The sequence below is a fragment of the Acipenser ruthenus genome, chromosome 12, assembly GCF_902713425.1.
Source record: "Acipenser ruthenus chromosome 12, fAciRut3.2 maternal haplotype, whole genome shotgun sequence".
In the NCBI taxonomy this organism is placed as follows: Eukaryota; Metazoa; Chordata; class Actinopteri; order Acipenseriformes; family Acipenseridae; genus Acipenser; species Acipenser ruthenus.
The window spans coordinates 36,850,521-36,875,023 of NC_081200.1; the positions used below are offsets into that span (position 1 = coordinate 36,850,521).

At 37.5% G+C, this 24,503-nt stretch overlaps 2 protein-coding genes across 18 annotated transcripts in view; one reads left to right on the forward strand and one right to left on the reverse strand.

Moving 5' to 3' along the window:
* Positions 1–7,557, reverse strand: part of szt2 (SZT2 subunit of KICSTOR complex) — a 57,327-nt gene extending 49,770 nt beyond the window's left edge. For all 17 annotated transcript variants that reach the window (XM_059035025.1, XM_059035011.1, XM_059035024.1 and 14 more), the window contains exons 1-9: positions 7,386–7,557; positions 5,454–5,579; positions 3,185–3,358; positions 2,673–2,843; positions 1,587–1,718; positions 1,206–1,365; positions 865–971; positions 548–758; positions 193–363 (exon numbers count right to left, since the gene is read on the reverse strand). In XM_059035025.1, the coding sequence (XP_058891008.1) occupies positions 193–363; positions 548–758; positions 865–971; positions 1,206–1,365; positions 1,587–1,718; positions 2,673–2,843; positions 3,185–3,358; positions 5,454–5,579; positions 7,386–7,409 (1,276 nt within the window). In that variant the 5' untranslated portion in view covers positions 7,410–7,557. The remainder of the gene's footprint in view (positions 1–192; positions 364–547; positions 759–864; positions 972–1,205; positions 1,366–1,586; positions 1,719–2,672; positions 2,844–3,184; positions 3,359–5,453; positions 5,580–7,385) is intronic.
* Positions 7,558–7,899: 342 nt separating this feature from the next.
* On the forward strand, positions 7,900–12,285 carry med8 (mediator complex subunit 8). Its single transcript, XM_059035026.1, has 7 exons — positions 7,900–8,037; positions 8,480–8,601; positions 9,086–9,230; positions 9,696–9,836; positions 10,674–10,761; positions 10,854–11,084; positions 11,410–12,285. Exons 1-7 carry the CDS (start codon positions 8,032–8,034, stop codon positions 11,472–11,474), a joined length of 798 nt encoding a protein of 265 aa, XP_058891009.1. The 5' UTR covers positions 7,900–8,031; the 3' UTR covers positions 11,475–12,285.
* Positions 12,286–24,503: the final 12,218 nt, after the last annotated feature.

Sequence of the window (24,503 nt, forward strand, 5' to 3'; positions counted from 1 at the left end):
TTGAGAGCACACCCACTATATATGGTTTCTCCTTGTCTACTGCAGCCTACAGTACACATACATCATGTGAACTGCTTTGTACAGTACATACACATCATGTGAACTGCTTTCTACAGTACACACAAATCATCTGAGCTGCTTTCTAGCCTGTGTAAGATAAGACTTCATAAAGGTAAAAAGTCTGGCAGTTACCTTTGGTGAGGTTGATCTCGCGGACGCTGTAGCCCTCCCGGAGCCGCACTGACACTACGCTGACCAGCTGGGCATGAACCTCCTTCTCTGTGTGCTTCTTCCTCCGCATGGCCAGGGCTGGGTTCCCACTTGCTGATACCAGGTGCTCATTAAAGAGCTTGTGCTGGGAAACTGAATCAATTGAAACAAAATCACGGACTGCAGCATATTGCACAGCATCAAGAGAGAAAATTCTGTAATTGACTTCTTCTGTATTGACCATAATTGTTGAGGCCATGGGTTTGTAAACAGTGGAATATGTAATACTGAGACTCTGGATCAGAGTGCTGTCCATCCTTACTCCATCTTTACTTACCACAGTAGTACTCTGGGTTCATGGACTCTCCCGTTTTTAAGAAGGAATACATCAGGAAAGCCTTGTGATAAGCATTCATGTCTTGAATTGAAACATCCAGTTCAGGACAGGTGGACATGTAAGATCCAAACGTTGCCATGGAGACAAACTTCATGAGCTCCACATTGGGGATGTATCCAAAGCTGCAGTCATAGGAATAGGCGCCTCCAACCTTGGGGAAAGGGGGGTTGTTTCAAAATAAAAATAAAAAAAAAAACACACTGAGCTCTTGATTCCTTAATGCCATGTCAAAAAACAATGTGAAGTATGCACCCTACCTGGATGAAAGAGCAGGCGACAGTGCCACTTCGCAGCTGGTTCAGAAGAGTCTCACAAACAGCACCGTCAGGCATGCTTGTGACTCCGTCTGTGATGATTATTATACCTGCAAGTAGAGCTCTGACATATGAATAAATACATATCTACATGAGTGCCACAATGAGCACAGATAGGCAGGCAACACAGACTCCATTGTCACCATTCACTCAAACGCTAGTTAATATGAAGCAATATATAAAGTAAAAAAGACTTGTTTGTTTTATCATTAACTGACCTAGTCATCTGGAAGTTAGTCATATCAAAAGTTAAGTATATCGACAGTATGACTTTGGGCACCCACCTGCACTGGAGTTTGGGGGCAGCAGCTGCAGAGCTAGGATTCCCTGGCGGATCATACAAACCAGCCCCACATCAGCCGTCACCATGGAAACACCCAGCTTCCTGTGCGGCGGGTCCTCCATTACATCGTTCAGACCAGAGGACAAAATGGTTCCGTCATACTGAAAACACGTAGAAGAAAAACATTGCTACATGTTGCATTGAGATCCAAACGTATGGAGAGAATAATGGAAAACCAGAATGCGAGTGTCTAAGAAACAGTAATTTAGCAGTACAGCAGATGAGACAGTGAAAGTTGACAATACAGGGTTGTATTCGCTGAGAGAATCAAGAGGATTGTGGATTTTCAGACACAGGGTTTGCTGCCTGTGCAGTGGCTCACCTGTCCTCGAGCCCGGTATTGCTGCTGCAGCACCTCTGCGATGTTGTTCTCCACAGAGCGCAGCTGCTGGTAAATCTGCAGCAGGAACTGATCCAGGTCGGTCCGATCTAGCTGGCAGCCCTGCACTAACACCTGCAGTGAACGAACAATGCACACAGAATCTGAGAAGCAATATAATGAATCCAATACATCATCTATCCTCTTCCCCTTATTGATAAATGTGATGCTGCCAGCATCAACGTGCACACACAATGCAAACGAGTACATAAAGAAAATGATGAATATATACGATTGTTTTTCAAACAACATTTAACTTAAAATGATCCCAGCTTTGGTGCGTGACGCTCCCACCATCGCTTGCTTTAAATCAGCTCTCAAGACCCACCTATTCTCTCTTGCTTTACTCTTTAAGCCTGATATCTGCTATTAGCTGCTACTATTTCATGTATTATGTTACTATCATATATTAAGCACTTTCCACTGTATTTAATGTATTATGCTTTTTTTGTTTTCTTTACTGTATATCATGTATTATGCATTTAGGGGCAGCAGTGTGGAGTAGTGGTTAGGGCTCTGGACTCTTGACCGGAGGGTCGTGGGTTCAGTCCCTGGTAGGGGACACTGCTGCTGTACCCTTGAGCAAGGTACTTTACCTAGATTGCTCCAGTAAAAAACCCAATTGTATAAATGGGTAATTAAAAAAAAAAAAAAAAGTGATATCTTGTAACAACTGTAAGTCACCCTGGATAAGGGCGTCTGCTAAGAAATAAATAATAATAAATAATAATAATAATAATTTCTCTGTATTTAAAGTATTATGGCTTTTTGTATTAATTAAATTAGGCATGCAATTGTGAAACCTTTTAAAAATGTTTTACAGAGGATTTAAAGTTTATTTTCATGTTTCAAAGTAGTGTTTAACTTAAAGAATGTTTATAAAAACACGTCACTAAAAAAAAAAAAAACTCGTCACTAAAAACATTCTAGATTATATGAGTAGATAATTGAAAACAAGAAGAGTCCTGTGTTAAATCTGCATAACATGTACTGTATATTTTGGTAGATAGTGCGAAAAAAATGACTTACTTGGTGAGACTGGAGCCCAATAATAGAGGAGTAAGCCTGGATAGTAATGAAGATCTCCGGCTGAAGCATAAGATCAGTACCAGGGACTTTAAAGGGTCTCCCCAGTCCTGCTAAACACCTGGAGAGTGCATGGAACACCTCATCAAATATCATCTCACCAGTACAATCATCCTGCAAAATACAGAACAGAATGCTACTCAGGCTGCTCCAACCAGAGAACAGACAATGGAGAAAACACTGCGAGCGATAACAGATTCTCAGAATTAAAAAAAAAAGGAGGAAGCAGGAAATGTGAGTGTCTATTTCAGGAATAACAAGATTTGTAAAGCAATCTAGATTATGTTGAAAATATCTATCACAGCAATACCACATGATAAAGCTGATCTTGGACACTGGAAAGCCTGGGTTGAGGATATGTTAACCCTGTAGGCAGGGGTAGTTGGTTATATTCAGAAAAAGGAATTTTGTGGACAAACTAGACCTGGTATTGCAACTATACTGACTGCACTTACCACAATCCCAGTGGAGGGGCTCAGGTCCAGCTCGATAATGAAGCGGTACCGCCTTGCCAGGAACGTGACCCGGGTAGACGGTACCAGCTGGTAGGGCTGTGCTGAAGGGAGTTCATCTGGCTGCCAGCCCTTGGGGAGGATACTCAGTACATCCAGCTCATTCTCAGAGTTTAACTGGGATTGAACAGGGGGAGGGGGGATACACATATTACATCAGACAGATACACTTGAGATTTATAAAGATATTGTATCTCAAAAGGATAGTAGGTACTGTACATAATAAATACAAATTATTATTAATTAATATTGCTTAGATGTATTGAACACATATAAAAAAGACAATGTTCTGATGTGATCTTATTGTAAATATTAGGAAGAGTAACAAACATTAATAACATTCATGATTCCCCTGATAACATTAGGTGCTGCACCTTAGAAAGCTGTCTCAGTGACTGCAATTTTAAATGCAAATTTTAAATGTTTTAAATGTAAATAAAAATGTCTGCATCAGTTTGGGGAGGGTGCTACAACAAGAACAGGGTCTTGAGAAGATCCAGGCACTACAGAAACAGAAATGTCGACCTGTTCCTATCCAGTTTTAAATAACTCTAGCATAACAGAGGCAGAAATGTTAAAGGGACTAGGAGCTCTTAAAATAAACCAATCCCCTGGGCCAGATGAGATCCTCCCAATAGTACTCAAAGAAATGAAATAAATTATTTATAAACCGCTAACTAAGATCATGCAACAGCCTCTTGAGGCAGGGGTTGTACCGACAGACTGGAGAATTGCAAACGTAATATCGATCCACAAAAAGGGAGACAAAACCGAACCAGTTAACTACAGAGCAATAAGCCTGACTTCTACTGTATGTAAACTTATGGAAACTATAATAAGATCCAAAATGGAAAATGACCTATATGGTAACAGTATCCTGGGAGACAGTCAGCATAGTTTTAGGAAAGGCAGATCGTGTCTAACTAACTTGCTTGATTTTTTTGAGGATGCAACATCGACAATGGATAATTGCAAAGCATATGACATAGTTTATTTAGATTTCCAGAAAGCTTTAAACAAAGTCCCCCATAAAAGATTAATTCTCAAACTGAACGCAGTAGGGAGTCAAGGAAATGCATGCACATGGATTAGGGAGTGGTTAACATGTAGAAAACAGAAAGTATTGATTATAGGGAAAACCTCAAAATGGACCAAGGTAACCAGTGGAGTACCACAGGGATCAGTATTAGGTCATTTGCTCTTCCTAATCTACATTAATGACTCAGATTCTGGTATAGTAAGCAAACGTGTTAAATTTGCAGACGACACAAAAATAGGAGTGGCAAACACTGTTGCAGCAGCAAAGGTCATTCAGAATGATCTAGACAGCATTCACAACTAGGCAGACACATGGCAAATGACATTTAATATAGAAAAGTGTAAGGTACTGCACACAGGCAATAACAATGTCCATTATAAATACCATATAGGATATACTGACATTTAAGAAGGAATCTATAAAAAAGATCTAGGAGTTTATGTTCACTCAGAAATGTCTTCATCTAGACAATGTGGGGAAGCTATAAAAAAGGCCAACAAAATGCTTGGATATATAGTGTTTAAATCAAGGGAAGTAATGTTAAAACTTTACAACTTTACATTAGTAAGACCTCATCTAGAACATTGTGTTCAGTTCTGGTCACCTCACTACAGAAAGGATATTGTTGCTCTAGAAAGAGTGCAAAAAAGAGCAACCAGAATTATTCCCGGTTTAAAAGGCATGTCATATGCAGACCGGCTAAAAGAACTGAATCTATTCAGTCTTGAACAAGGATGACTATGCGGCGATCTGATTCAAGCATTTAAAATTCTAAAAGGTATTTTTCGACCTGAAAAAAGAAACAAGGACCAGGGGTCACAAATGGAGATTAGATAAAGGGGCATTCCGAACAGAAAATAGGAGGCACTTTTTTACACAGAGAATTGTGGGAGTCTGGAACCAACACCCCAGTAATGTTGTTGAAGCTCACACCCTGGGATCCTTCAAGAAGCTGCTGATGAGATTCTGGGATCAATAAGCTACTAACAACCAAACGAGCAAGATGGCCTCCTCTCATTTGTAAACGTTCTTATGTTCTTTTAAATGTGGTACAATATATTCTATACAGCAGTGCAGTTCTTTACTAAATGCATCTAACGTTAAAAAAAAAAAAAAAAAAACTGCTTGACTTCCAGTGGCAGAATAAAGTCCAAACCCAGGCCCACCACTCACCAGATCAGCCTTGAGTGTGGGGCGAATGACCTGGTTGAGGTTGCTCAGGAACCAGGCTAACCGGACGTTTCGGGAGATCCGATACTCCTCCTTCATCAGCAGGTAAACCTGCCCTGCCTCCTCCACCTGTCGGACAGGACACATATATAGAAGTAGTACAGTGATTATGATCAGACAAGCTTTGGAAGTTTAGTATTCGCTACATGCAGCAAAGCACAGTATTTAAGTCCACTAAAAGCAGAACATATACCACCTTGAGCTGTGACTTTCCAAATATACAATTTTCTAAAAATAAAAAAGGGAACTGAAAGAGTTTCATTTCTCTAGCTGTACAGCGTATATAATAAGTAGCAGGTTTTCTGGTTTTATTTTTAAACTCAGAAAAAGCTGTTCATAAGTCAAGCTTTTTTTTATTTCAAAACAGACATGACAAATCACATGATCCTAATTGCATTTCATTCTTGCAGTTGCCTAGTTTATCATGTGTTTGTTATTTTCAGTTGTTTACACTGACAGTTGTCCTGACAGATTTTGTTTTCAGCATAAAATACCCAGTACAGAGATTTAAAATCTCCTCGATTTGTAGCAATGAAAAAAAAATCATCTTAAACTATTTAATTAGTAGTGTTCTCTTAGGATGCAGAGACAGCTTAACGACTACTAAATTAACACTTAAAGTAGAAAAAAGTAGGAAAATAAAACCTGAAAAAGTACAAGCCCTAATAATAAGCATTCTACATAAACATTAAGGGTTGTAAACGTTCTGCCGTCCCCCACCACGAACAGGCTAACACACACTGTGGATTTTTAACAAGGACAGGCTGTGTGTAGGGAATATTTATTTTAAGCATTGGTTTGTGCATTTAGCCAATTTTCATGTTTCTCGATTATTATTATTATTATTATTATTATTATTTATTTTTTAGCAGACGTCCTTATCCAGGGCGACATACAATCATAAGCAAATACATTTCAAGTATCACAGTACAAGTAATAATACAATTAAGAGCAAGATAAATACAATGACTTTGGTTCAAGCAAGTACAAGTGTGACAAAATACAATTCAATAATACAGCAGATAACAGTGTCAGTGATAGTTACATCAGGATATGATTAAATACAAAATATTACAGATTAAACACTTAGCAGATTACAGTACTCTGAAGTACATGATTAAATGCAGTAAAATAGGGGGCAGATAAGAGCAGGTAAAGCGCATTTAAGGAAGGGTGATAAGTGTCCCAGGGGAAAAACAGAGGAGTTCTACAGGTGCTGTCTGAAGAGGTAATAATAATAATAATAATAATAATAATAATAATAATAATAATAATAATAATAAAGTTATTCATATTTCATCGTACTTTTAAATATACACTGCGTTGCTGTATGGGTGTGTAATATAAAAGCGTGTTGCAAATAATAGCCTGATCTGAGCTTGCTATATATTATAAATACAATGATTAAAAATAATGGCCCTTTTGTATACAGACACAACTGCTAACGTAACTAGGCAATCTAACAACTGATTTTATGAAATTAACCTATGCTTCTTAAATGGTCTTGATCTTGGAATAGCCAATACATACACTAGCAGCCACGTCAATAAAACACACACACGTACTAATAATATTTAAATTGCGTTCCTTTATTTAACGACACAGTCTCCACCTTACTCTAATTACGATTCATATACATATCAGGATCAAGGAGAAATAAACGATGTATCCTTATTTGGAAGAGGTGCTGTAAATAATATTTATGCCATCCAGTTATTGCGTACTCGCAAAATTATTTAATTCTTAACTTGAAACGCCACACGTAATGCACACCCCATGTTTTCAACACGTTATCCTGTTTCCAGACAGATACGCCTAACTTGTACACACATTTTAAAATTAATCAAACGCAATTTTACAGTTTCAGTTACTTACTTCATTGTCCTGTCTCTCTGCCATCCCGAAATTCTCATCCCTGAGAAGGTCTTTGTGTGCCCCTACTCAGAAGATCATGAAATATTTGCGTGTTTATTTCGCTACAACGTTATGTTTATTTGGGAAAATCTGCAGCATGACCCGGAAGCAACCACCTCTTTGCGACTCCTCCCCTCGAAAAATAACCGGATAGATTTTAGCTTAGGTTGCTCTATTCGCACAATCTGAACTCTGTTGTTGTTTTTAGTAATTTGTGCCAAAAAAAAGAAAAGAAAAGAAAAAAGAATAAATAATTAACTTCGAGATTTTGTTCGTTGTTCTGGTAATTACATTAAATAACGTGCCACATTGACAATATCAGAACGTTTACTTTCGTCCATTTTTGAGTTCGTTTCCACATATTATATTAATGGTATTTAAAGAAACCTCAGATACCCGTATTACTGTGTTATTCACTGCTGTCAGTGAAGATCCCTTTAGGCATACACACTAACACTGTCGTGATCACTTCATGATCTATCCCAGAGTGACCCAGATCTGGTATACTTAAGTTCTTGCCCTAGGAGTTTCCGGATCCGTTGAAAACAGAATTCTCTTACTCTGCTCTCCAGAGTGGCTTTCTGACCATCTTTTTGAAAGAAAGAAAATGCAAGTAAGTTCTACTAGTCTTAAGTGGTAAAGTGGTAATAAACTGTCCCTTACAGAATACCAGTAGTGTTGTATTTTAATTGCAAGTTTCTTTTATGAACCTCCGTCTGTCTAACTAGTATTAACGTTGCTAGTTTTATTTCAATGACGCTATACGCCATGCATTCACAGTGATACAAAATAAAGTAGAACAAATAAATGAAACAGCATTTATTATTATTATTATTATTATTATTATTATTATTATTGTTTATGTATGCCCATAGACATTGATTAATTGACATTGTGAGGTCAGTGTTCATCATAGAACCAGAAAATGGGGAAGTAAATGAAAGCTTTTTGTTTGGTTGGTTGGTTGGTTGGTTGGTTAGGAGTTGGTTGGTATATTGAATATGATGATTTGTATTTAGAATTCTGAATTATTTGCCTTTTATTTCCCTGTGCAGCAGCGAGAAGAGAAGCAGCTGGAGGCCTCCATAGACGCTCTCATCAACCGAGTTGCACACCTAAAAAACTCGCTGCACAGTTTTATTTTTAAGCTGGAGAACGAGTACGACAGACTGACATGGTGGGTGAGTCAGGATTTTGTATGTGACTGATGGTTGCAGGTTCTAGTACAGTACTAGCAAATGAGAATGTGGTTGTGTTTTTGGTGGGTCGAATACAAACACAGATGACCTACAATTGATTGAAAGGATCCAGAGGTTGACTCCCCATCCAGAGTCTCCGCTATCAGGGTTGGATTAACATCAAAATTTGGTTCAGGATTTAGGCTGCCGTTGTTAACGTTTGTGTGGATTTATTAAAATAAACAGTTTATTGACAATTAACTCAGATTTAATCTGACATAATATATATTGGAGATTCTGGCATTAAAAATATGTGCTATATAAAATAACCCCAGATGAGTGATTGCGAGAGACTGACTTCTGTAGAAGTGTTAGTTTAGGATTTTGATGTATTTGTTTTAGAAATCGAAGTGCGTGTCTATACTCCCTTTGCTAGTGTCCAGTCCTTAATGAGTTTTATATTTTTGTGTTCCCTGTTCCCAGGCCCTCTGTGCTTGATAACTTTGCCCTGTTATCGGGTCAGCTTAGCACCATCAATAAGCTGATGAGAAGTGAGAAGACTCCTGCCTTCCGGAACCAGGTCATCATCCCTTTGCTGCTGTCTCCAGACAGAGATGAAGAGCTAGCCGTAAGAGGGAATCTGTTATATTTGAAACAACATTGCATTGTGTCCCTGCATTCACTACATACAATCATCTGAGGAGCCAAGCAGTCTTTTGACTGCAGTTAATTGTACTATGGTATAGTTTCAAAGCAGTTGTATTAAATGTGATGATTTGGGCTTCGTGGAAAAAGCTGGTTTCACAAACAGATTTTATTCAAATGATGGATTTCTTCATTTAGGTAAAGCAGTCCCAAAATGAATGCATATAGACTGTGAGACAAGCCTTAAAGAAGATTGCAGTTCTAAATTAATTCTGAAGATTAATTGAAAGCCAAGCTGTTTTAAATCTCATAACATGCCTATTTTAAAGAAGAATAATAAAGATGTCTATGGCAGCGTACACACAAATAAGAAATGGCAGCAAAGAGTGATTTATACATTACATTAGTACAGTTCAGATACCAGAGTAAAAACATTTTCTCCACCTAGAAACTGACAGAGCAGCGTGTTCCTGTTTTCAGTCATGAGATCGTCCCAGATCACCTGCGCACAAAGCCTGACCCCGAGGTGGAGGAGCAGGAGAAGCAGCTGAGTACCGAAGCAGCTCGTATCGGACCGGATGTGACACAGGTAAGGGTCTGCACAGGTAAGGGTCTGCACAGGTAAGGGTCTGCACAGGTAAGGGTCTGCACAGGTAAGGGTCTGCACAGGTAAGGGTCTGCACAGCCAGTATTGCTATGAACATGCCAGGGGCTATGAAGGGGTTTTAGCATTGTGCTAAGCTTTTACCCACTAGTAATTTAACTACCTTGAGAAACATGTGCAGCTTCCTATCTGAAAGTCACTGTCAATCCTTGCTTTTACTGACAGGTGTTCACAGCAATTGGATTTTCTAGAAGGCAGATTTGAGATTTGCTCTAGATAGTTAGTTGTGTGCTAGGGAAATTGCTTCAGGAGTTGATTTAAAGTTGATAAAAATATTAAAACAATCAATTGTGTTTTAACAAAGACATTTGCAACAAAACCTATATAATAGACAGGAGGCAATGGCTGTAGAAAGTGAGGCCCCCTGGTGTTCTGCAAGGAAACAGAAATTAGAAATACTAATTATTTCTATTCAGACCACTTTTAAACCCGAAACAAAAGTTGGATATGCAGACCAGTCTCTCTCTCTCTCTCTCTCTCTCTCTCTCTCTCTCTCTCTCTCTCTCTCTCTCTCTCTCTCTCTCTCTCTCTCTCTCTCTCTCTCTCACACACACACACACACACACACACACACACACACACACACACACACACACACACACACATACACACACACACACACATACACATACATACATACATACATACATACATACATACATACATACGTACTACTAGGGGGCTTTCCTGTGTTGCTGGTGCCTACATGTGCAGCTATACACTTCTGTTCTTTGATCATTGCTTTCTTTCTTCTTTTTACAGAAACAGATCCAGACTCTTAATAAATTGTGTTCCAACCTCCTGGAAAAGCTGAATAATCCTCGTGAGGACCGTGAAGCTGAAAGCTCAGGTATGTTTCTGTACTCGGACGAGAACAGTTTTGTGATGGCCTGATTTTCTCCTCAGTAGTCAGCATTCAATACTCTGCTCTTTCTGTTTCAGCTATGCGCCAGAACAAGCCAACGTTTAATCCTGCGGATACAAATGCGCTGGTGGCAGCGGTAGTGTGTGGCAAGGGGTTGTCAAATCACAGACCTCAAGGACCGGGAGGGACAGTTCCGCCTGGAGGAGGTCCCATGCTGTCTGGGGGCCCCAATCTGCAGCAAGTCACCATGCAAAGGTCTACCAACCAGCAAGCAGCCATGGGTGGGCAGGGCCCCCCTCAACAGCCAGGTGAGCTCTGCTCATGGGTCTGAACTGTTCTGTGCAAAACTGTGTACAAGAGCAACTCGCTAAAGGGATTTTATCATAAGGGATTTATGCTGTGTGCACATACCTGAATATGCAGTATCCCTCCTATTTCTTTGTAAAGAACATTGCTAGGAATTACCCTTTTGTCCTTTTAGTTGATGCTGGGATATTGACCAGGTGATTTTTAGTGCGGGTATGTGGAGAAGTGCTTGTATAATTGAAACTTGTTTTAAACATTATTTATTGACCATGGATGTTTTTGCTTCCACAGCATAAACTGTTTTACCAATCTTTACATTCTCTGCAGGGAAAATGCCCAGCAGCATAAAGACAAACATCAAGTCAGCTTCTATGCATCCCTACCAGCGCTGAGCCCTCTCTGTGCATCAGCTGAGTCGCTGTGCCTGCGTAAAGAAAGGAAAAGCACCTTGTGTAACTATCTACAGAGCGCAGTTCTTTTATTAGTATAACCTTCTATAGCAGGCAGTGATCAGCTTAGCTCCGTCCCACAGTCCGGCTGTCATGAGCCATTTTAAACCAGACACTGATTATGAACTGCACACTTGTGTAAATACATTTTCCGTGCTCCTGCAAATGCCCTAGCTGTGTGAAAAGCAGATGATCTCCTGTGGTCTAAAGATGTGGATTTAAATAAAATGAATACCATATCATTTTGTTTCTTTTATTTTTTGCTGCACGAGAATAAGTTGACGCCAGTATCACAAATATAACGGTTTTAATTATTGTTTAAGAACTGCTAATACAAGAATGTTAAACCGTGTTATAGATGTACCGAAAGGCCATAACCAAGTAATAGAATGACAGTTGTGATTGTTGTTTTAATTTTGCATACTATTACAGCATACCTCTCAACACACAAGTTTATGAAATCTATGAAAGATTGTAATTTCCTAATCGTGCTTTTATCAGTATTTAAAAAGCCCTGAAATTAAATGCATAAGGTACAAAAGGCTGGAAAGTTGCCCTCTTGTGGTGGAAATAAAGTACTATAGTTTTAGACCCTGATATAAGCAATTGTCCCCCTCCTGTGGTCAAACCTGATATTGCATCACTTCATTTTAACAAGAAATGATTCAGGTTTAGGTTTCACAATATATTCAGTTGACCAAGCTTTGTGTCGTTTTGAGTAACAGTATCACTTTTTATTCAACTGATTTCTTCCAGACATATCTACTGCAGGGATCTGTCAAACCAGCCTTCTCTCAATGTATTTTCTCGGACAATACATCCAGTTCCCCAGCATACTTCAGCAGCAGCAGTAATTAAACGGGGAGTTTTATGACAGCTGGAACGCCAGATGTCATTGAAGATATTGGTTGCACTCATTGCCTTTGTGCCACCTTTCAAGTATGATGTTGTTTATCATACCAGTTATTAAAAGTAGTTTCATTGCATTTATATGCAGGCTTTGTCACTGTGATGCATGTTGTAGATTCAGTGAGATATTGAATATGTTCCCTGCTGTGGTTCCTATATATAGAACAGCCTTGTCTTTATGTCATTTGGAAAATAAGGTTAGGATTTTCACCATATAAATATATAAATATTTATTTACAGATCATTTGGATTTATAAAGAAAACCAGGCTTTAGTTAAAGTAAAAATAAATAAATAATAATAACAAATGGAAGCAACTACAGTTGTGACTTTTAAAATCTGTTTAACGCATTAATTGCTAGTGAAGAATATATTTGCAGGACGACTGAGAATTGTTTAGCTTCCCAGAACCTTATGGTACAACTATTTTCCAGCAATGTGTAAATTAGCAGTTATTAGTGTTAATTTTTGCATCATTGCAAAGTGTCCCAACACATTTGTTCTTCTAATAAATAAATAATAATAAAAAATAATAATAATTCCGAGTGGCTATTTGGTTTGCCTATTAAAATAGAGTAATGTTCTCATTTATAACAGGAATAAAATGTACCTTGTCTTTTGATTAAGGCATGTGGTGCAGTCAGTCATCAGGCAGCAATTCCAGGTGGCTTGGATATCTGTCACCAATTGTCTTTATTATTATTATTGCCTGTTGTAAAATTCTAGAAAGTGTTCTTTTTTTTCCTTTAATTTTTTTGAATATATTTAGTAATGTATTTGGAGGTTCTTTTTGTATAGTTCTTTAGTATTTCCATGCCCCTGAGTTAAGTGTCTGCACTTGTCAGTGAGTGGAGCGTGCTGTGGGTCAGTCTTTATGCACCTGAACATCCCACTGAAACAAGAGGTTGGTCATTCTCAAAGATGAGTGGAGCTTTTGCATACATTACATCTCAGAAAGGATATCTGTTTTATGACATACAATTTCAGAGGACCAAATGGCAGAGGACCAACTATTCAGAGAATGGATGTGTGGTTTCCATGTAATGTACAGTAGTCGGTTCTAATAAAGTCTCGGCTGTTGCCCTTTCAAATGCCATAATAAATAACCTCCTGACACTCAGCTACCGTGCATGATGCAGTGATGAGCCAGTTGCTAAGAACTATGACTTATGAATTCAGTTAAGTTTCTAAGGTTCCATGAATCGAAAAAAATAAATAAATAAATAAAATAATCCAGGTGAAGTGATAATGTTATTTGAATTTGGCCAGTGGGAGAATTTGGCTGGGAAACGTACAACAAGGGCTTTATGAAATGTTTTTGTTTGGAAAGAGAAGGTCTACTTTCTTTCACCCTGCTGCCTGCTAGCAGGCTAACTGTGGCACTTCACTACCATTTAGAAGTCATCGACGGTGAACATCCAGTGTGTTTTGCCTGGCAGTCCTTGCTCCCTGACTATATTTAGTCGATTATGAATATGTAATAGTAGTGAAAGTAATTCACCCAGACATGTCACTGTCCAGCCTAATAACATCAAAGTCATTAATGGAAGGAACATAAAGTTTATCCTGACAGTGGGCTTTGGAATCTGTCCACTCCAGTGCCAGTCCCAATTTATTTCAGAAATATCACAATCTCACCATAAATGCTGTAAATGTCAATTTTTTGTTCTGTTTCCATTGCTAATAATAAAATATTTCATATTTTAAACCGCAGACGCATCAGTAGCATAGGCACAACTGGAGAAAGTGCTTTACAGTACTGTTATGACAAAAAATAACACGGTGATCATCTCATGTTACCAGTTGACTAAAAAAAAAACTTTGTGTATTACAATCAGAATTGAACCCCTTCAGTTACTCATACACTCGTTTAAAAGCTATTTGTTTTATATAGATTTTATTTGATTTTAAAATTCCATTGTAGATTGTATGTCAAATTAAACATGTATTTACTGTATGGTTTGTGATGCCTCATCGATCTTTAAGTAAATTTTGTTATTTGTGGTAGGGCACAGCATGCATTATTCTGAGGAATAGGTTTGCAATTGACATTTGTACAGTGGCTCGTTAAAAAGTTTAAAATGTCGAGATCCTCAGATAATGTATTGCTATGATTATAAGGACATTTTAAAGAATTTAACACAAACAAGTACAGACAGCAGTGACAGCAAGTTATTTCATTTTTGTAATCCAGGAAATTAATTCCCTCACTCTTGCCATTTTCAGTGTCTTAACGGTTTTTTTTTGTTTGTGTTTTAGCCTGATTACACAAAGAGATTCCTACAGCAAGTTCCAGAATCAATAGCACGAGTCATTCTGTTTGTCTTCCCGTTATTGTTGCAAAGAATTTGTTGGACACAAGGTTGAACATTTTATAGTGGACTGTCTGTTAGGGTAGATCAGTCCAGAATCTAATCTATACACCATAGACCACTGTGTGTATGTGTGTGTGTGAGTGAAGGAGTCTGATAGTCTGTCATATTATGTTGAGCACATTTTAGAACACCATATTCCAGAATACTGGCCTATCCATTACAGTGGTTCTCAGCCTGGGGTCTGTGGATCTCATCAAAGGGTATCACCGAGTGAGAGAGAGAGAGACAGCACAGTATCTGTGTGTGGTGCTTTTATTCACTGAAGGCCTTTTGTCCTGTGTACCTAAATATTTACTACACACTAACTACACAGTGATGTATGTAATTAAACATATTACCACCTTTCATTTTGTTATTGCACATTTAAACGTAATTAAATTGTAACATGACTCTATACGTAATGATACTGTTAATACAGTTGAATAAACAACCCTTTAATTACTGATTTGGTTTTTTATGCTTTCCTAAAACCAGCTTCTCCTTTGAAGCATTTTAACCCCAATTCCTCTGACAGGCCCTTGCAGCTTCCCCTATAAACAAATGACAGCTTACAAGAGTCTGTGCGTCTGTTTCATAGGTAAACAAGGCCTGTGATAAACTTATCTGTATCGTGTAATTTCATTTGTCGAGATGAATGAGAAAAACTGGCCTTCGTCCAATTACCAGGCATTTTGCATCACTGTACAGTCAAGAATGATCAAACATGCCAAGAGGTCTGTGAAGGCTCGACTCAGGTTAGCTGACATTATGGATTTATGGATGTATTTCAATCCCTGTGTGTCTAAAGATCAACCAAGCGGGTTATGATTTTAATGACAAATTGAATAATGCTTCATGTACTTCAGTTTGCCTAGACATGGACTCACTGTCAAAATAAATAGTAGATCCACCATGATGCTGCCTTCCTAATCAAGCTTACTGTGCAGTTCATGTTCAGTCGAGACTCACTAAATCTTTACTGCTTATCATTTTGCATGTTACCTTTGCAGGAGTTAAAAAAAAAAGCATTGTAAAGTATAGTATGTGTGTTGTTTGCAATCCCCAAGATGATTGTTTAAGATATAACACTGTCACCGATGGTTTCAATATACTGTTTAGTTGGGCATTGTGTTGGAAGTGAGGGGATGGTAATACAGAAACAGTATATGGTACCCTTTTTTCCCCTTCTTCTTACGATGTGATTTTCTAATCACTGGTACTAAATTGCATTGAACTGAAGACACTAGCACTTGAGATCTATTCCTGTCTCCCACTGACAGCAGCGTAGATGAGGTGTGGATGTAGCAACTGTCAGCTGATGATGTATAAGCTGTGTAATACTGGCACCACCATGCAAGCTCTGAACAGCTTTCCTTCTATAATTACAGCCAGGCAAATATTGTACTGTTGCGTTTCACCGCAACTGCTGTGCTGGCAAAACCACTGAATGGTTAGATCAGAGTGACCCAATGTTTTATTTTATATATCCAAACAAGGGGACAAAAATTGAGTCCCAGCCATCTCTAGAGATGAATACTAGTTTCCCTTTGATTGAGAATCAGCGCTATTTGAGTTTGGCATCCATGGAAGGCAATTCAGTATCCACTGTGAACCCTGATACATGTCTTTCTTGTAAAGTTCTCCACTAGGTTGATAGTAGCTATAGAGATAACATATGTTTTTAAAACCTATTTGAGTAGCTTACCAGCAGGGGCTGATTCCCCCGCGAGAGGACACCTGCAGGGCAGTCCTGTGTCCTCCAGGACATACGCTGTTGAGCTCCTGGGTGTAAAGAGGCAGTAAAGAGCAGGATTGGCAGTGGGATCAGAGGACGCCCGCCGACCTTCAGTTCTTCTGCGCTTTTGTGGGAATTTGCTTCAGAAAGGTAATTGAATTGTTCATTCTAATTTGGGGAGACAAACATGGTGGTTCAAATAATTTAAAACATTTTCTAGGATATGCTTCAATATGCAGGCACATTATTACACACACTTTGCACACAATTCTGTGATTGAGAGGATTGAACACCATGCATTTTTTAATAGTAATAAATGTTTTCCTGTAATAAATAATGTATAAAAATTTCTACAGTGTAATTAATGTCATTGTATTTTGAAGTGTATGCCCTTTAATACAAGATTTTTTACCTTTTTGTACATTCTTACACATAAAACTAATAGGGCTACATTATCAAGGTTTTAAACAAATAAAGCTAAATTAATAATATATCAAATGGTAAATTGGTGTGAAATTGAGCAGGATTGCATCAACAAGGACAATAGACTCCCTTACACACCCATAGCATATCTCCTCACCACAGGTGCTTACCTACTTGTCCATATTTGGCTTTCTGAGTGTTGGCCAGAATGAACTAAGAGGAAGACAGAAGACACTCTCTTGACATTTATAGTGTTATTTTTCTCCTTGAAATAAAACATCCGTTCTCTTAAAGGGAACACTAATCTTCGGCACATCTCCACGCCACACTGATGATGAAGTGCCCTCTGATATCTGATAGCTGTTGTCTGCTGAAACCGCCATCCTTTAGAGATCCTTCCTGAGTCACCCCTGTCTTCTTACCATTATTGTTTATCATGATGACACATTTCATTCACAGCATTCCTGAAGTGCATAACATCACATCATTTTTAATATTTTGTACCATGAGTTAAATGCGTTGGTGATATAAACAACTGGACTGTCAAATCATCCCGCCTTCTGATCATTTGGTGTGTATAAATGACTAAAGTACTGAAAAGGCTGTTAAATGATAACAAATAATAAATATTTAATTGTAAAACCAGACGACTTCAACAACTGCATTTAAGACCAGGTTAAAAGTATTTGTATTAATGATCATTTTCTGGTATAAACAGATAATTAGCCTATAGGCGCACCTGCTGTTGTGTATGTCTGCTATTTAAGAATCAGCTCCACCATTAACATAAGTTACAATTATATCACTCCTTTAAAAGCTTGATGTTTAATGGAAGTAGCAATAGCTGCAAAACACCATGTGAAATATAGTGATTGTTGTACTACAGAGGAAACAAAATGTGTGTGAAGGCCCAAAACAATACAGATGTACACTTTAATACCTAGCATTGTAGCCATGGCTAATGCCTGTATCCATTCCGTGATAATTGTCTCATTTTTACAATGCACTGCTTCTTGTGGCTCTGCTGAGTGATGACTGCATGTGATCTAGAACTAAGAGATGCTGATCAGCCCTGACAGGGTGTGATCTGCACTGAGGAGCCAGAGCAGCCAGGTCTCAGCCCACACTGCTAATGAGATCAGCAGGAGCTACAGAAACCCAGGTCTCTCAGCAACTCCACTTGCATCACATGAAGAGACAGCTAATTTATCTTCACTGTTGATGTGCCACCTACCATGTTTACCGTTAACAGCTTCTCGTCTGGAAAGGAGTTAGGCAACCTTTAATCATTTATAACTGTCATTTAAATCCGGCCCTTGGATTCAAAACCATGGGATGTTATCTTTTATGTTTAACTAGTTATGAAATGGCAGTAGGATGCAGCAATCCAACCAGGCCTCCTGCATAGAAACCAATGCTTTTATCTTTTTGATGCACCTTGCCGTCATTTTGGTATAGGCTGCTTCTTCTTAGAGCCCTAATGCTGTCAGCCTTATGACTCTCATTAGAAGCTGATAGAATAGAATTAAATAAATACAGTCCTCATTTCAAGCCTTTTGCATATTATTTATAAGCTTGAAGCTTCTGTAGCTACCTTTTATATTGCACGCAGAATAGAGATCATATTGTAATCGCCACATAAACACTACCCTTTCTCTTTTTAAATTACATTATATGAAAATGATATAAAAGAAAGATGGTCGCAAATGATAACCAAAGTTTACATAGAAGGAATTGTATTACAAATAAAAGTTATAATAAAGTAATGATTTATTAAATATTGCATTTACTATAAAACAGTATCGAAAACATGAAACTCTCTTTGTTAATGATTTTAAAATTGCATACCTTTTGATAAAACTGGACAGGAAATGTTAATTCAGCACTACAGTGCACGTTCTTCATTAGAGGTACTTATTAGCACACCTTGAGATGTCCGGCTGTCGGCACCCTGCTTCGTGTTTTTCAGGGAAATGTGACACACTGATAGACTTTGTCAGCACCCTACGTGACTATGACAATATTAACCAACCTTGCCTGGACAAAACTGAGCCATATAACACACAGCCCCTCTGGTCAATTGTGTCCAGGTTTACTGATATCAGACACAATATGGTACATACTGTTACACATTCAGACAAGCTATTTTATTTGACTGCATTTCAAGGCATTCTTCCAGGTAAACAGTACTGTGGTTAAGAGATTCGAACCAGTGAGCTCCTGATTGCATGACTCACTCTGCAGTAGTGCCTTTATTGGATGAGTCACTGGGGATCCCATAGGCCATTATTAATGAGAATAAAACATGGAGGCATTGTAAGAAATGTAATAATTACTTTATAACACAACCTAAGGCTTACCATCAGAAATGTGGAAAGGTAAACCAATGATTCGAAGCTGTCTTCATTGGTTTGAGTTGAAACAAAGTTTCCAGAAATGTCATTTTTTAAATAAAGACCAATCTGAATATTTCTCACACATGTCTCTTGGTTAGAATAGCAGTGGCTTAGGTCCCAGTAGGTTTGAAGAACTGCTCTTTGCAATTGAGACTTGAGTTACAACAATTCAGCCCCATAGGCCCTTCCAGAGAAGAAGCCGGGTGCCACCAGTGTTATAAGGCCCAGGAGGATGGGTGTAGATGCTGCTGAGCCCACACTACTAAGCAGCACAGAAATAGATAGATAAATCTGCTTTCAGTTTTATCTCTCCATTCTCTGTTTCTTCTTCTTTTTTGCTATTTTACCACAGAAGAAAAAGTAGAATTGCTTTCTGCATGATATTAGTTTTTCCCCTTTCTCCAAGCCATTGGTACTTGAACTTAATAGACTTGGAAACCTTGACATGTGTCTCCAAAGGCCCATATTACATCTCAGATGTCAACTGAGAGGCCCAAACTGCCATACTAACATCAATTCTCACCATAACAGGACGCACTCCTGTCTTCTGTGGTCTATAAAATATGACCTTGCAAAGGATACCGTGGCCTTTAAAACCATTGCTAACTCACATAAAAAAGTAATCAGAAAATCGGATTAATAAAAAAATGAAATACTTAAAAAGAGGTGTGAAAAGCATTGAACTTTGAATAGAAATATTTTATATGGTAGTGCAGGGACTAGCAAGGTTTCAGTAATAGCTGGTTTTATTTATTATTTTATTTATTTTATTATTATTTTATTATTCCATTTGAGAGATTTTTGTGACCAGTTTATCTAGAATTAAACATTAATATATGGTCACCATTTTATATATATATATATATATATATATATATATATATATATTAAATGGTGAATCATATTCTACATTTTTAAATACAATTGGACCCGTTGCTTTACATCTTTAAATAAATACAAGGAATCTACTACTCAAGACAGTGAAATATAGTTTTTGTGACCGCTGACATCTGACCAAAGGTAATCAAATTCTTTTGTCAACAATTAAGTTAAACGTTCCATACAGTACCAGTAATAACACGGGCCCTTCATGTGTTATATAATATCGGGTTAATTTGTGCAAAAAGTAGCTCTATATACATAACATGTACAATAAAAAAACACTTTCCTGTTCCATTAACTGAATTACAAAAGTGTACTGTAACAATATATTATAGGGTGCAACGTCTATGAGTGAGAAATTGCTAATTTTTTCACACCCCAAATGGCAAAATGCCAAAAAAATATAATTCTTAACAGCAACATTATCGTTATCCCTGTTTATCAGATTAGACACTGGTTCAAACCTGAAGATTATGTTCTTGGCAATGGTGGGCATGCAGCTACCAACACCAACAATAAGACACAGAACCCCAAACAGATGAGACCTGAAGTCGATACGGGAGCTACTGTAAATCCAGATCAGGACATTAGGTTTAGAAACAAACATGTTATCCCTCTTCCTTTATCAGAAGATCTGGTACCTTCTTGTCTACAAATTAACCGCTGCACAAAATAAATTGCAAACAGAATGTCTCAGACCTTTGAACATATGTCTTGGGGGAACTCTACTTGATAGGAATGAGTCTTATAACTGGCTGAAAGACATTGAAATATTGCGACTTTTTCGCCAAGTACTGGGCCGTGGTATTATTGACTTGTCCCAAATCATTTCAACTGTAAATTGGAACATAGCATCTGAATTAATTTCAATAATTCCATATAGAACTACCAATGCTTTATCCATTCATTACCAATATGTAGCTTAGATATTGTTTTTTATTTCCATTCTTTTTTAATAGGATTTTTTAAATTAATACAGTGTCACTGGGACACTTAAAGCTGAGTATTTAAAATCAGCCAGTTCAGTAAGTAAGCAGCAGATTATAAGAATTAAGCACGCTTCTTGTACCTCAGACATTAAAGTTAAAAATCAAAAAATAAGATGAAATAACATACTTTGACACAATGGCGATACAAAGTTATATGCCTGGTCTGCAAAGAATGAGTGCATTTTAAAAAAAATCACCTACCACATTAAGAGTGATTACCCATCACAGGGCCCTACTGTATGCTGATAATAGCATTGTTAGGTATATTGTACTCCATATCAGTACTGCTACTTTTGTATATACCAACATGCACAGCAAAGCTAGTTTGAGTAATAAAGTGAAGAACAAGAAACCCCATTTGTTAGAATGCTGTTATAATATCTCACATCAACCCATTGGAGATTGTTTCATCAACGAAAAAAATGTAAATGATGTTATCACTTCTAAAAATGATCTCTCTGTCACAACTGCTGTACTTTACTAAAAGCATGGAATCATGGCAATTCAGAAAGGAAAAAAGAGACACCACTGTATACCTTATTCACAAAAAAAGAGTTGAAAATATGAAGGCTGAGATACAAATAATAATAAAAACAGGTCTGGATGTTGTCTTGCAAAATACGTATAATAATTTGTTGAGATACAAAACTAAAGTTGCCATATATATAGTTTAAAAACACTTTTGTACCAGTAAACAAAATACATTTAATGTGTTATATATAAAAAAAGGTATATATACCAAATAAATAGCAGCAGTGAGACAGTGCAGACAATTCTAACATGATCACCATTCATTTTGAAAACTGCCTTTGCTCCTCAGTGTCATTTCCTGTTTAGTAGGGGGGGGCTAGGTCCCTATTTCTATAAATGTGCCCTGACGTACTGCCTTTCAAAAATACCCCTTATAGGAGAGTAGAGCAATGCAGGCCAAATCACTCATTTCTACATGCCTGTATCTGCAAGGTTAGTACGACTGGTAAGACCTAATAAAACAATCAAGGTGGAGATGCCTTTTTAGTTGAAATGTTTAACTACTTGTTTTGTCATACGTGAACTGAATTTATAATAACACAACTAAATCCATTTTCTTTGTGATATTTCCTTTTCGGCTCATTACAAACTGGCCATAAGAGGTCCTCATTGTATCATCCCAAGCATTAAGGTTAGTTAGGTATGAGCAGCACGTATTCAACATTAAGAAGGAACAAAAAAATAAATAAAAGCAGTTTGAAGCGCGAAAATAACCATGCAATCATTTTTAATGCTAGCTGATTATGAAAAGAAACTCATCGCACGCCAAATGTATTATTGTAACAATTCAAAGTTTGCATGCCAATGTAATCAGCAAACTCAGTTTGCCATCTGCCAGAAGAATCTGCCTAGAAACTCATTCCACCAAAGCCTTTTGCCATTATTTAAAAAGACAGTCTAGCATCAATGCATCAAGACAGATATACTTTCATGTTGGAGAAGCAACAGCTTGTGATATTTGAATTACATTACTGTGGGTTTTTGACATGAGGTTAGCAGAAGATTAAAATTCTCAAACTGCTTCTGACATTAGCAGCAAATTCAAACTAGAATATGAATTTTTAACAGTCAGATACAATACCGTCAACCAGAGTAAGAAATGATTTATTTTGAAAAGTTATACCCCGATATATAAAATGTACAGGCTGTCATAGGAAATGTTGATCAAGAAAAAGGGAACCTGAACAATTAGGCCATTTGTCTAAATTAATTGATTGTATTCATTTGTTACCACTACATGCAGTTTTGTACGTCCAAACATATCTCCAATCAGAATGTTTTAAAATGGTTAATTATGTGGTTTTGGAACACCCTGAGCCTTTGCAACAGCTGTTGTTAAAAGTTTAGAAAAGTTTCTGGTACCGGAACATAATCTGGTATTTATTACAACTGAATTCCTATTATATTCCATTCAAATGATGGACATTATTTGTAAGTATGACCAGAAGTACCACATAGAGATCATCATTTATTCAGATATTCCTATATTAGAATTTACCGTAATTATATATCTATAACACACACACACATATATATATATATATAAAATGGTGACCATATATTAATGTTTAATTCTAGATAAACTGGTCAGAGAAATCTCTCAAATGGAATAATAAAATAATAATAAAATAAATAAAATAATAAATAAAACCAGCTATTACTGAAACCTTGCTAGTCCCTGCACTACCATATAAAATATTTCTATGCAAAGTTCAATGCTTTTCACACCTCTTTTTAAGTATTTCATTTTTTTATTAATCCGATTTTCTGATTACTTTTTTATGTAGAGTCTGCTGAGTCAACGCCCCGATTTGAACGAATGCTCCACCCCAACTTTTAGCTGAAAGTCAAATCTTCACCATTCATTGCCGGTTTTTAATAACCTGAGGGGAAATGTTGCAGCTCATGTGCCTAGAAAAAAAAAACTGCTAGAAGAAGTTGCTCTGGCCATTGATTTAGAGTTGGGGTTCAGATAACGAAGACATTTGAATTTGGCGGTTTCGATTCAGTCTGATTGATTACGCTTTCCTGTTGTTACACTACAATCCATATTTTAGATTTTTTTTTTTAGACATGGCAAGTGCTTGTAACATAGGCACCATTTTTTTGTATTGAACATTTTAATGCTATAGTGTTACTTTGGATGTTAATTTATTATTTTGTGCTGAGTTATTTGTGTTTTTTCATGATGTGGGTTTGCACTGGACACTGCAGCTTTGCGGTCCATTGTCGGACTGGGTCCGACATTGCAATTATTCCTCACAGGTCCTTTGTCGGACTGGGTCCGACATCATTATAGCAACGCAATAAACGGGTGTTTAGTCGTTTTTTCTCTGGAAAAACCCGAGAAAACCATTCAATTGACGAGTGGTAGCGACAGGAGCCGAGACAAGTCTGAAAAAAAAAAAAAAAAAAAAAAGGCGGCGTATTTCATGAATAGTCATACATGGTATCAGGTATCAGATAATGGGCGTCCATAATAAAGAAGCTGGCTAAGTGCGTCAGCGCACTGAGACTATCATGGACATTTGCAGAGCTTTTTTCAGATGTTATAGTAATAAAATAATGACTTGGATCGCATTATTGAGGAGTTTGGTGATAAAACGAGTGATCTGGAGATGATCGATCGGTATGTACGACTATTATTATTATTATTATTTATTTCTTACACAGCTGAACGCTATAGCAAACAAAAGGCTGGGGAGGGGCTGGAGATGCCTAGTGAGTGCTTTGTTGATATGCAGGGCCATTTAA